The 13,405-nt window shown below is 47.8% G+C and overlaps 1 protein-coding gene across 4 annotated transcripts in view; it reads right to left on the bottom strand.

Moving 5' to 3' along the window:
* The window catches only part of GPSM1 (G protein signaling modulator 1), an 81,996-nt gene that overhangs the window by 29,435 nt on the left and 39,156 nt on the right, over positions 1 to 13,405 (bottom strand). For 3 of the 4 annotated variants that reach the window (XM_042786745.1, XM_032999563.2, XM_032999558.2), the window contains exon 10: positions 2,078 to 2,148. In XM_042786745.1, coding sequence (XP_042642679.1) covers positions 2,078 to 2,148 — 71 coding nt within the window. Of the gene's footprint in view, positions 1 to 2,077; positions 2,149 to 5,643; positions 5,851 to 13,405 lie in introns of those variants that run through there. The other variant, XM_032999564.2, reaches the window with a different exon arrangement.

Raw genomic sequence — 13,405 nt, 5'->3', positions numbered from 1 at the left:
AATACAAAGCGGACTAGTGAGAATAAGTAAGGAGAGATTCATTTCCCTAGATGCTATTGATGGGACCAACTGCAGCCAGGACGGTGACCACATTTTGAAAAGCAGCCACAAGGGCGGATTTCAGAACTGGAAAGAAACTGCCTTACAATGCCTTACTGCCTTAGTTAAGAGGCCTCAAACTGTTTAGTTCATGACAAAAAGAATAGATGACTCAATTACGGCACGTAAGCACCTTCAGGGTAAAAAACAGCATGTGATAAAGAGATTTTTAGTCTGGTAGAGAGAGGAATAAACAAGAACCAATGGCTGGGAGCTAAAACCAGGGAAGCTCAAAACAAGGAGTAAGGCACAGGTTGGAAAGAGCAGGGTGATCAGGGAAGCAGTGTTCCCACTATCTGCTGGGGCATTCAGAGCTGACACAGGCGCATCCTGGCAGTACACTCTGCCCAGACACACTGGACAAAAGCTCCCGGCCTGTGTGGTAACAGGAGTCCCTGCTGCCTTTGAAGGCTATCTCTGGCAGAGATGATGGGCAGAGAGGGTGAGATGATAACAAGAGGGTGCTGAAAAAAATCACACTTTACTCCATTGATTTATTCTTTAAAATCTTATTACCCTCACCACAGCAAGCTTGAAGCAAACAACACTTTCCTATGACTGTAATCACCTCTCCCAAGGAGTCGCAGCAGGAGAGGGGAAGGGGAAATACATCCAAAATGCTCTTGCAAGAAGAGGTGAACTCACACACACCCCACAGGACCACTGCAGGGGGAATGGGCAGCTCCTGCCTAACTCCACAGTTACAGACTACTCACAGCTCCTGTTTACTCCATCCTCCCTGTGAAATCCCTGAAATCCCATAACCCTGCCTGGACTAGTGAATGAAGTTCAGCTTTTACAGCAAAGAGCAGGAAATGAACAGCATTAACAGCAAATCACACATCAGCAAAACTCTCCCTGCCAGCATCCTCTGGGCCATGTCGCTCCGATGAGGATACACAATCGAATGTCTCCCTGACACTGGGCATTGCTGGCCCTGCTATCAACACCCCAGAGATGGAGTCACAATGGTTAAAGCAGGTAGGAGCCAAAACCGCCAGTGGGCAGCTGCGAGAATTAATAAAAATACAGAAGTGTGTTCGGCATTTAAATCCCAAAGAGAGTTAATTCAGGGAGGAGCTCTTGTCTGGTCCTCCCAGTGCTTACTGGAATGTTTAGACACCCAAGCGGTTTTGCAAGCCTGAGGTTGTTTCCCATTGACCATATGCACCTACCTGCAACTCGGGCAAGCTTTTTCTCTCCCTGACACTTCAGTACAAGGGAAAATGCTCCCTAGGACACTTGGGAGAGCTGTGCCTAGAAAGCACTGGATGAACAGAAATTATTTGTGGCAAAGATAGTCCAAAAACGCAGAATCCGGCTGCCTGCCTGGCCACCTCCTCTCAGAACAGGCATGACTGAGCCCCACGGCAGCACCAGTGCCTGCTGCTGGGCAAACCCAGCAATCCTGCGCAGGATTTTCTGAGAAACTTAAATGATCCCTGTAGGTGGAAAGGCTCAGTGCCTCCCAGCTGAATGTAGAAGCAGCCTTTGCCCTAGGGAGACTGTGAAAATGCTGATCTACTTGGATCTGACAATTCCAGCAGCGAACCAGAGCAGAGGCAATCCTTCAGAGCCCCTTGGAACAAAACCCTCTGCCTCCCGCAACGCACCATCTCCTGCTTCTGACTTCTCCTTCCCTACTTGTGCCGAATGCAGCGCTCCACTGGGCTAATAAGGCACTGAGATTTGCCACCAGCCACTAAAGGGGCTAAAATGCTAATGATTATCCTCTCAATAAAGGGCTGTTTTTTCAAAAAAGCATAGAAGTGGCTTTTTCAGCTTTCAGTTGTTAAGTGCCTTTTTAGTTAGACCAGCTGTTCCTCTCCTCCAAGCCCTCTAGAAACCCTCTCTGGTTAATCCCATTGACTCCAATGATATCTGCTAATTGCATACTTCCCTGCAAATGAAGCCAGTCAACAAGCCATTACAGATTCCTACTGATACTTAATCTTTGAGGCCAGACATCTTTGCTTACCTTTTCAGAAGGGAACTTCAGGAGGTCTAAGCTGTCCATGCTGTTCCTTTGGAGTCTCTTTGGCCTGGCTCCTGCAAAACAACACACTCGCACATCAGGAGGGTGTCACTCACCAACAGCACTAATGTCACACAGATAAAATTCAAACCACAGCAGACTCTCTGCTCCTGTTAACTACAAAGTCAAAAGGACGGGATGTTGCAGCTGTGCTGTCCTTGAGATTCAAACGTGGGTTTTTTCTCTATTGTTTGGGGTCCTTTTCAAAACACTATCACAGCACAGCCAGCAACAGCAAGGGCTGTGTGAAGCTTTTGCTATCAAACCAGTAACCGGGTCAAATTATGACCCTGATCTCAACTGAGGTCTCTGGAATTCAGGAGTTACAAACGCCACTCTAAGCCACAAAAGTCATGGGACTAGCACTGAGAAAAATCATAACAAAAATATAGTTTAATATATTTGTGGATTTGTTGCTTTATCTTCATGTTTTTAACTTAAAGAATGTATCTGGGATACAGCTTTGAGCTCTTCTCTACAGTCACAAGGGATAGAAAACTAAGTCAAAGAGCAAATATTTCCTAACTATTGTAAGCCCATCCTTAAGAGGAGTGAAAACTTGCCCTGAACCTGACAGAGAAATCAAAATTTGGCACCATACATGATATTTATTTGAGATTTCACAAAATTCATTTCAATGTAGTATTCCAGCAATAACAGTGGGTGAAACACAGTTCAGCTCTGACTTCTGCTTTCCAAACTCTTTTTACCTCAATGTCTCCCTACAACCTGCTTCCAGCTGTTACTGCCTTGCTCACTAACAGCCAGGATTTACAAAACGGCCCTGGAATGCCTTCACCACATCTAGGAAAGCTTCTGCCTTTTCACCCTCCTGATCCCCTTCCCTGATCTTTCCTAAAGGTTCAGTTTAGCTGAGCATCACATAACATCCCACACCAGCAACACCAAACAGGGCAGAAATGAAAACCTTGGATTCCAGGTCTCATGACAACTTCCAAGCTTCGGGGGAAGTCCTGGGGGAGGGTGAATGAAGGCATGTGAATTGAAACCCATCCCCATGCTGAGCCCTGAGAACGGAAACCGCTGAGCTTTGTGTGGTTCCTGCAACAGCAAACTCACCAAACCTAAAGATTCACTGGTTTCCCACCACCACCTAAGAGCACCATTGCTTATGTCACAGCAGCCCCCAACGACCCTGTTCGAACCCAGGGTGCCACTGAGCTGCTCTCTGGACAAACTTAATGAGAGAGATAGCACAAAATTCATAAGCCAATTCAAGACTGACTGTAAGCAGAACACGGTAATTAAATGGTAAAAGCCATCAGGTAGCAGGGACTCCTGCACTGATACACATCCAGCTCAGCCAGGGCTCCAGATGTGACCATAGTTGTATCTAAACTGCATCAATTCCAAAGACACAGCTGCCTTGAAAAGTTCAACCTCACCCAGCTTCATGAGGTACAAGACAAGCTCAGATCAGCTGGGTCATGGACATATATCACATCTTAGTTACAAATGATCTAAAGTTAATTTCACTGCCCCTCACCAGCTTGAAGTGATGTACTTCTTGCAGCCATAAAGAGTCAAATCAGGAAAAGGTTTCTGCATGTTTCTGTCTCTCTATTCCAAAAAGCACATTAGCACCAGCTTCATTTCAAGGTGACTTCATTGCTAGGATTTTGTTCAGAAGGGACTGTCACCAGGGTTGGTGAATAGGTGTGGAACAGATATTGATGTGAATACACAGAGAGCAAGGAAAACACGTAATGATAAGCAGTCATCATTTCTACCAAACTCTACCCCCTTCTGCACTGCAAAGCCAGCTGCTCACTTGGCAGCAGCTCAGTAACAACAGGATTTGATCCCAGAAGGTCAGTGATTGCTGCTGACTCTGGCGAGGGTTCAGACACAGGGCTGCTGTCCCTTTGGAGCAGGCAGGAAAAAAGGACTTTGCTGCCCTCAACAAAGCAGGCAGCATTCTTGATTTTACCATTTTTATTTCAGTTTTTGCTTATGCTTACTAAGAATATATTATCTAAGGTAACGTGTTTGCTAACATATCTTAAGCACCTCCTGCGAACAGGCTGGGAAAGGCTGATGCTGTTGGATCCCAATGAAATGATATGGTTATTTGGTAGCTGAACACATTCATTATCACAGGCTGGATGTGCACTCAGCCATGAAGACAGCTGAAAGGATTAAGACTGAGCCCTCTCCCACCCTAAAATGGAAAGTGCTACACCATTCTGGGTGGGTAGGCACCACCCACCTCCCTGCCAGAGAGACCTGCCCACTCCATACAGGATTCCCCTTCCTCGTGCTAAATGCCGCCCAAGCTTACACCCTTCCCAGGGTGTCAGTGGTACCAGTATTCAGCTGGGACGACACACAGCTCTTAAACAGAGCTGAGGTCCTGTATGAACTCAGCAGGAGACACAAGACACCCCACACCCAGCTCCCATCGCTTCACCACATTCCCACCACCTGCAGCCGTGGGCATGGGGGCAGAGGAGGTGGCTGTGCAGCGGCAGGGCGGCTGCTGCGGGCCCCAGGTCTCCTCTCCCTCTGCCAAGTGAGCAAAGGGCTTTTGGCTGCTGCCACGTCGGTCAGGCAGGAGCTCAGCGAGGGGAAGGCAGCAGCGGGTTGTGCCCAGTGGCTCCTGGTTATACACAACGACATCCCAGACAGTGCTCTGGCTGCTCACAGCTTCCCTCAGAATAAGCTACAGCCTTATGCGTGGAGCAGCGAGGTGAGTCTGGAATGAAAGCCACCTACAAACATTTAATCAGATGGCACATTGGGGTTTCAAAGCAATGCCCAAGAGGCGAGGCCAGCATCTGGAAGTGATCCTGCGTCACAGCAGCTTTTAACGGCCACTTCCAGGAAAGTGAGAAAGGAGCAAAGTGTGTCTGATTAGATAAACACACATAATTTCCAACAGTCTAAAGAGTTGTTAATTATACACCTCCGTCCTCAGGTGTTTTTGTACATTTGCAATAGCATTAGACCACTGGCCAGAAACCATTAATCTCTGATGTGAGAAAACCTGCCTTCCCCTTTGTTAATTTAATATATGTAGTCAGCTGAGACTGCCCCAGCAATTAGGACACGTAGAACAATTTGTCTTTTTCAGTTGTTTTGATGCTGGTGTTCCTCTGTGACCGTGTGGATTTCACAGTCGGTTGAGCTAAGAGAGGAAGATGTTAGGAGTTACGACAACTTCAGAGCCATCCAGCTCAGCTATTTTCTTCCCGAAGAAAACACAACCAGGGCCAGGGCCAAACACCGGCCTCACAAAAGCTCACGGATCTGCCATCCCCACTCACTACAAGCTGTTCCACAAGCGAAGTGAGCAGCACCATTAAAACAAGCAGCTAGAAGAATTAGGAGGCTACCTATCAGTCAGGGCTATCGGAAACTGGATCGACACGGGCAGCAATTCCCACCGCACGTGTGGGAGCTTCTCCTCTTTACTCCACAGCAGATGGGCTCGGGAGCCTGCACTCACTACTCATCTTCCAGGAGAACAGAGAGATTTCCATACTCACAAGCACCCTGCGACAGAAGGAGTTCCATTAACTTTCCACCTCCAAGCAGGACATTCCCTCCGATGGCTCCAGATATAACTTTCAGCTTCCTGAAGTCATTTTTCCCAGAAATAGCCGCAGTACCTAACACTCAGCAAAATTTTAACTCTGCCTCTTTCTCCCCAGTGCTGATCAACAGTGGCGGCAGCAGCCGTGGATGCAAAAGACTGTCCAACTGAAAATCTGGGTCTGTTCCTCTGGAAGGCTTTTTCCTCTCCCTCCAGTATTTATTGGCATGTTTACCAAGCCCAGTGCAGAGCAACGGAAAACCTCAGGGGCATTTCTAAATGCTCTCTCTGTCTTTAAGGTTTACTGAGGTCTCTAATAGAGCAAGTTGGAACCTTCTTGTGAACATCAGCTGAGCAATGCTACTGACTGGCTGTATTCATGCCTTGTTTTCCTGGAGCTCCTCGGATGTTGTTCTTTTCACTGCTCAGGCTCAGGGTTGTTGTTTCTTTTTTAAATATTTTTTTTCAAAATCTCTTCCCTCCCTGCCCATGATCTCAACAGATTCAATTCCTGAGGCAAGTTTAACGGTTTTCACATTCTTGTTTTTTAAAACTCAATGAAGCAGTCCCCTTCCTCCCTGGAAGGGAGCAACGGACTCCAGGGAAGGGGAAGTTCACTGCAACAGAGCAGAGGGTGATGTTTGTGTCCTTGTTTCCGCCAGCTCACTCACATCCCCCCATCACACAAATACTCCCTATTCTTCCGTGTTTGGGACACTAGCCCAATATATCCATGTCGGATACCCACCTAGATACATCTTTTTTCTCTGTCTCCCATTCCCACCCTGCAGAGATGGGGATGGCCCCTCTGCACGTCCCTGTGCTACCTGAATACAAGAACCTTCATTTACAACTTCCTCTTCACAGCCAGAAGTTTGGTAGTGCATACTCCCTCCTTTCCTCATGATTTTTAGGCTGATCGGTGTAGAGCTATGCCGAGCCCTGCATGTCTGGTGGAGAGGCTAAACCAAAGGGCTGACATGGTGCAAGCAGCAAGCACAGCCCCTGTTCTTGTCCTATCCCCTTAATATCTGTCACCAGCTCCATACTGCCTGGAAGGGCAGGATCAGTATGGTCTCCAGAGGGAAGGACTCTGTTCCTGTGCCATAAGCAGGCCCTCCATCAGGCAAGTCCTTGGTTTTCAGGGTGCAATCAGCGGAGAGATGCTCATGCAGCAAAAATTCTCTAGCAGTACCTTGTTACAAAGTGAGGTGTAGCCACAGAAAACACAAGGAAGTGTTTTAGCATAGGGTGATGCCAGGATCATCCCATGTAAGTTTGCAGTAGGGCAAAGCTGGGTAGACAGTGTGGGCAGAGTTTTGTTCCTCTGTGGACTGTCTCCATATCCAGCTGGCACTCCTGAGATTTCAGAGTTGACAAGATCGAGTAGAACGTGTGTAGCAGCGACGCAGGGAGCCCTGCCAGGAGCTCTCATCAAGTTGACACGTGCTTTGATAACTCCTAGGCTCTCCCCCATCTCCGGCAGCTTGGAGAGCTGCCTACCCCATCCCTGTTTGAGATGAAGCAAACCTCCCCACCCTCCCCCCCAACGCAGATCAAGCGATCAAGCGACAGTTCTATTTGCAGGCCAGGAACACGCTGTATCCCTCTGGGGTAGCTGTACCACAGGAAGCAGGATTAAACCTGACAGTGGACTCCACAGAAGACCGACAGGAAAAGGTTGTACGGCCAACATCATCTCCCCTCTGCCTCCAGCACTCCCAGCTGAGCAGCACGGACAGCTTGGCAGCAGCAGCGGTTACCCCATGGAACACAAGCTTTGCACCCCAAAGAACAGAACAAACCTTGGCATAAACACTTTCTGTATTTTTATGAAAATGTCATTTCTACCTGTACCTGTATTAACTGCAACACTGACTTGCCTTTTGGGAGAGTTCTTCCAGCCCAGGACAGTGCCTCCCCACATTTGTACAGACCCCAGCTGTTCAGAACCTTGATTTTGGCAGAGAACTCTAAATATTGTTCAATATTATTAAATTAGACCAGGGAGCCAGTTATTTGGGGTGGAAGACTGGTCTGTAAACCCTACCAAGCTCAGAAGTGACAGTGGAGATATGGTCCAAGAATCTGAATGCTTACAGAGCATCTCAAATCATACGTTACTGACATCTAATCAGGAAAGCTCTGTCGTTAGTGCTCCATTATTACAGCACGCTCTTCAAAGAGGCGGGGGGGAGGAGAAAAAGAAAAAAAAGCAATCACAGCAGCAAGAAACAAAAAGGAAAAAAAAAGAAAAAGCAGCCTCCAGTAGGACAAGCATCTCATTTAAGGCTTTAATTAGTCTTCAAACACATAATGGGTTCTGGCACTATAAATCCACTTGACCTCTATTATTGCCAGCATTTGCATGATAAATGCTGGCATTTGTTTTCCCAGTTGTTACTGGGATAGAACAATACTTTTCTCTAAATAGAGAAAGCAAATAATATCAGTTATTTATGATGACTGCGCCATAAAAAGCTGGCACTAAGCTGCTGTGTGTTGATCCATGGGAAGGACCATCTGCTTACCCCCCAGTCCTCTAGAGAGGAAAGGACCAGGGGAATCCTGACAGCTCTGGCCCCTTCTATGTCTGAAGATACAGCTAGATGGGCAAAACAACCTTTTTCTCCCTATCAGTTATTTGAGGGCTTTTCTGGTTGCACAGTCTAGACAAAAGTCAAGAGCAGGTATGGCTTACAGCAGGAAGGACCGTAACATGAAAATAATAAAGTCAACCCATAGGTAAGGGCTAGGGAAAGCTATAGGGAGCTTGTTTTCAATATGGTGTCACATCAGACTTCCTCAGGAATGCTTTGCTCCCATGTAAGACCCTCCATCCTCACTTCTCCAGTGTCAGAACTGGGAGCCAGGAGGACTGGAATGAAACCTCTTCTGCTGGGAAGATTGGGCTCCAGCATGTTTGCTATAACATGCTGTATTCATTGGCACACAGCTGAGCAAATATCAACCTTCCAGACAGATCCTCAGCACTACAAAAACCTTCTCCAGAATAACAATTTTGCAGGTTTTTTCTCTGTGGCAAAACTGCTCCTATTTAAAAAGTATATACAATATGCAGTAACAAAGAGAAGTTACTTTTGAATCAAGATGCTCGTCTGCTTGATTTGGCAGAAGATGCTTTGCATATGTGTCACCCGAGTTTCGCATCCTCCAGAATCCAGTCTGACAGCTGAACAACTAGCTGAAAATAACAGCAGTATTGCACATCTACACGGCACCAGGAGCCCCTTGACATTTGGCTGACTGCATGCAGGGTGAGCAGCTAGCACAGAGGCTTCTCAGATGGGGAGAGGGAATAAGGAGACACTCTGGCCCACTTGCCAGAAGAGCCTTCACATTCACGTGGAAGAAGTAAGACTTGGAGCAAAAGCCCTCCTTGGAGATAGAGATGGTGTAAGGGAGTTACTTTTCCCCAATGAGGGCAAAACCAATGTAGCTGAGGAGAGCTGCAATGTTTGAGTAGCAAGGTGATCTTACAACTTGTAGCTTTACAAACTATTACTAACTGACACGATGGGCACATCTTTGATTCCAGTTTTCCCCACGTGTGCAATGGGCATTAGCTGTTCTCTAACTGAGTAAGGCTGGAATAAGGCTTATTTGCAAATAAAGTGTTGGCAACTCAGGCCAAAGAATGAAGCATTTTGATATGTATTTGCAGGATCTAGAAAATGCGGAGCACCTTGCCATGTGACATCTAACAGATAGTCAAACACAAGCCTTGGAGCTTGTGGGAAGCTTGGAGTCATGTTAAAGGAGGCCTCCTATAACCATAACCTCCCCCAGGCAATGGTCTGCTGAACAGACTAACAGTTGTGGGGACAGGAGGACTTTCTGGGAGATAAAGTGAACTGGGTGGAACAGGCTGGGAGGAGGCATGTAACCTCAGGGCTAATTTAAGAACAGCCATGAAAGGCTTGGCAGGAACACCTGACTGTCTTCTAAGAGCAGATTTTGTCTCCCAGTATATAGCAGAGCCTCGTGACCTCCCATCTTCCCTTATCAGCTTGTGTTGAACAAGCAGAGATCAAAAAGAAACTCAGTTTGAGCTAGAAAGTGACACAGTGATTAACACAGGCAACATCTCCAGCAGCTATACAAACGCAATTACAGCAGCTGTGTCCTAAACACTGACTCAGGGCGGGCAAGGGAAGGAGCAACACACATGTCAGAGCCTTGCAGTGATCAAACACTCACAGTAAAACCCTCTAAAAAGAGGGACAACATAGAGGAGCCCTCCTTCTGGATGCTGTTGTGAATGTCACCAGCTTGCGGCAGCCGGGCTACTGGGACACAGCTGGCCACACTGGACTTCGAATGAGCTCTGTCTCTACATGAACCAGGTCTCTTTGCTAAGCAAAGGTCTGTTGTCCAAGCACCTGTCCCTGCCAGGGCAGGGGCCAGCCTTGCTGCTGAGTGAAGCAGTACGGTTCCTGAGGTCAGTCAAGAGATAACAGTGACTTATGCTGAGGGTCTGGCTTTGCCTTGCTCAGTGAAGTGCCAAAGCAGACCATGGTCATCCATCCAAAAACCTTTAAAAGATTAAAAAGTAATTCTAGCTGTGTGAGAAAGACAACTCTCTTCTCGGCCCCTTTCTTGCTCTGGGCTGCAAGAAAAAACAGTAAGCAGAGGCATCTTGCTCCTAATAGCAATACCATACTGTCAGACAGAATCATCATAACCATAGGCATTTCCTACACGTTGGTTACCAAAGGAAACTGTCTGTGGAAAGTGCATTCAGGAACCAGACAGCACACAACAGAGCTGGGATGGCTGCAGGAGCCTGGAACAGCCAAAGGGAACTTCCCAGATCAGAAGTTTATGTAAGGAACCGGCAATTTCCAAAAAGTTCTCCCCACAACAAGAGATCCCTTGATTTGATGGATGGCTTTGCCAAAATCCACATTGTACCTTCTCTGCCACAGGCTTCAAGAACTGGCCTCTTCCTCATGCTCCTTTCCAGCACTTGCAGTCTCCCCTGGCATCAAGATAAAACAAGCACCTGAGTTTCATTAGCACAACATCTGCTCCTCCAGTCCTGGAGCATTTCCTCTGCTGCGAGCTGAGAAGTCTTGCGGTACTTTACATTGACACTGGAAAGGAGGCTTGCATACAGAGCAAGATGAGAGAAGAACATTAAATACTTCTTGACGCTTTGAGGAGAATATTTTAAAACTTCATAAAGCCAGTATTGGGGCAGTCTGAACTGAGTGTTAAATTACTCGTTTTAAATCTAAATGACTCAGAAGTTCATCCCCCCAATCAGTGCTACTGGAATGATTTAATAGCTGTAACCACAGAGGTTACTCAGATTTAGAAAAAAACTCATTATAAAGATAATGAGGAAGCATCCCTTAGAAGTCCTAAATCTTCACCCAAGAAGCCCCCCATGTCCTTCCTGCTTTGCTCCCTTAAGCATCACAGCGAGGACCACCAGAGACTCGGGTCTTTTTGGACACCTTCCTGCAGGTGCCTTACTGGAGGGCACGTGGGAACATTTGTGCTAGCACTCCTCTGAGCTCAGAAGCTAAGGGTCCACTGAGCATCTGTTAGAGCACAATAAAGCAACCAGACCACCTTGCATTCTGCCTTCCACTTGGCCAAAAGCAACTCTGCTTCAGTTAACAACCTCATCCATCAAAACCCTGCAGAAGCAGGTACAATTAACCAGCATGGCCTCAGGCTTTCATTTTCAGAATGAAAAAAGGCTGAGCTGCAGCCCATCAGCTCTTGGGAAAAATCAAATACAGGTGAGGATACTTAATATTAAGCAATTTCAATTACTATGCTTGCTCAGTCTGACCAGTAAGAACAGTGCACATTCCATGCCATAGCCACTAGCAATGTGATCTCGGCACTCATCTGTCGAGTGGAAGGCAAACGCTACCTAGATGCTGAAATCACAGCCGCAGCGAGCAGGGCTGTCCCACTGTCAGAGACACTGGTCTCAGAAGGCCAAATCTCTCTGCTGTCACCCAGCACAGTCCTTCACAGGAAGATTGAGCAAACCAGAGAGAACTAACATCCCTGTCCCTGAGCAGCATCCTAGCCCCAGGCACAGGCTGGTATGATTTAGCAGCACTGCCGTCTCCCTGCTCTGCATCAAGAGAGGGCTGGTCAATCCAGCATATTTCAACAGCCCTAAACACTTCTTAGATACTTCAAAGGTATTTAAAGCAAGCAAACAAACAAAAACAAACAGGCTGGGAAACATAAAAGCAGATTTCTTCTCTCCCTGTCTAATTGATCCAAGGGTTCAAAGATTCCTGTGAAGAAGGCAAGCTCAAAACTGCACCGAGGATGCAAAGACCCACATTCAAAGCCACACAGCTGACCACTGCTCAGGAAGGAGTGGGATTTCATGCCCTCCCAGGCTCAGCTGCCCGCTTCATCACCTGAGAATAACCACCTGAAGCATGGCTGCCTCTCATGCAGGGACAAGTGGTGCCCAGCACAGAGGTTCCTGAACACCCAACAAGCAGAGTAGCCTAGTGCCTACCCTTTCTCAGCAGATGATGTGCAGAAACTGGGGAAAGTCAGGCTCATGGCCAAGCCCTTTCCTTCCCTCAGAGCTTGCTGAGCGCAGCTGGGCAGCAGTGTCTGCATACAGCAAACAGCACAGAAGCCAAGCCAGGAACCAGCTTACAATGCTCTGAAAGCATCTACAACGCCTTGTGGAACACCTACATCCCTCCCCACCTACACCCAGCTGTCAGATGAGGTGTTGCTCAGTGTCTCCTAACACTACCACTGCCATCAGCTGCTGACACACTGCCCAGAGCAAAAGAAAAACAGCCCAGAGTCAGTTTTCACTTTGGAGAAGCCCTGAGGCTGGCCTGGGCTTCTCCCTGCCTTTTGTCCAGCACCTCCACCCCTTCTCTGCGTTCCCCTCCCAGCTGGCAGGCTGGAGAGAGCTGGCAAGGAGGAATTGAAAAGGGGCACGTTGCAAGGCAGCACTGTTCAATGTACACCAGAGACCCGAGTTACCCACCCAGGGACAGCCCAGGCTGGCACTGCCACCAGGCTCGGGCTAGGAAGGGCTCGGCTCAGCGCTCCCGAGTCACTGCTACAGCAGGGCACTAGGCACAGCGAGTGCTTGCCGAGCAGCTGCTGAAGCCTCACCCCAAACCGACTGATCTGGAAAAGGGCAGGCAGAGCTCCCACCGCACGCCCAGCAGCGGTGTCGAGGGCAGAGCTGGCTGTTTGCACCCAGGGACATCTCCCAGCTCCAGGCAGCACTGCTTCTTGTTCACGGTTGCCTTCACCCCTACAAAATAACTCCCTTACAGCCACAGCAAGTTCCCTTACTTCTCTCCAGAGGCAAAAGCCTACCAATACTCAATTCTTAACTTGTGGTGTGTGAAGGGGGCAAGACCATTTTTCAGGGCCACATTTGCAGTTGATTAGAGAAACAGACAGAACCTTTGTTTATTCACTTCATGTTTTAACTACTCCCTAGCTTCTTTCAGCTTGTTGCTTTAAGCTCTCTGTGTTTGCATTTCTTGACAAGGTCATTGCTTTCACAAGGCTTTTGCAGCACTGCCCCACTTCCTTGGCCTCCAGCTTTGTCTTCTGACGTCCAATTGCTCTCAGAATATTAATTAAAATTGCAGTAAGCTCAGCAAGGGGAGGCAAAACAGCAGAGGAAAACATCAGACACTTCTTCCACCCCCACGCCCCAAGCAGAGGGC

The sequence above is a fragment of the Tyto alba genome, unplaced genomic scaffold (genome assembly GCF_018691265.1).
Source record: "Tyto alba isolate M040663 unplaced genomic scaffold, T.alba_DEE_v4.0 Super-Scaffold_11, whole genome shotgun sequence".
Lineage (NCBI taxonomy): Eukaryota > Metazoa > Chordata > Aves > Strigiformes > Tytonidae > Tyto > Tyto alba.
The sequence above is the reverse complement of the archived record's forward strand: the minus strand, read 5'-3'. Positions and strand labels throughout refer to the sequence as shown.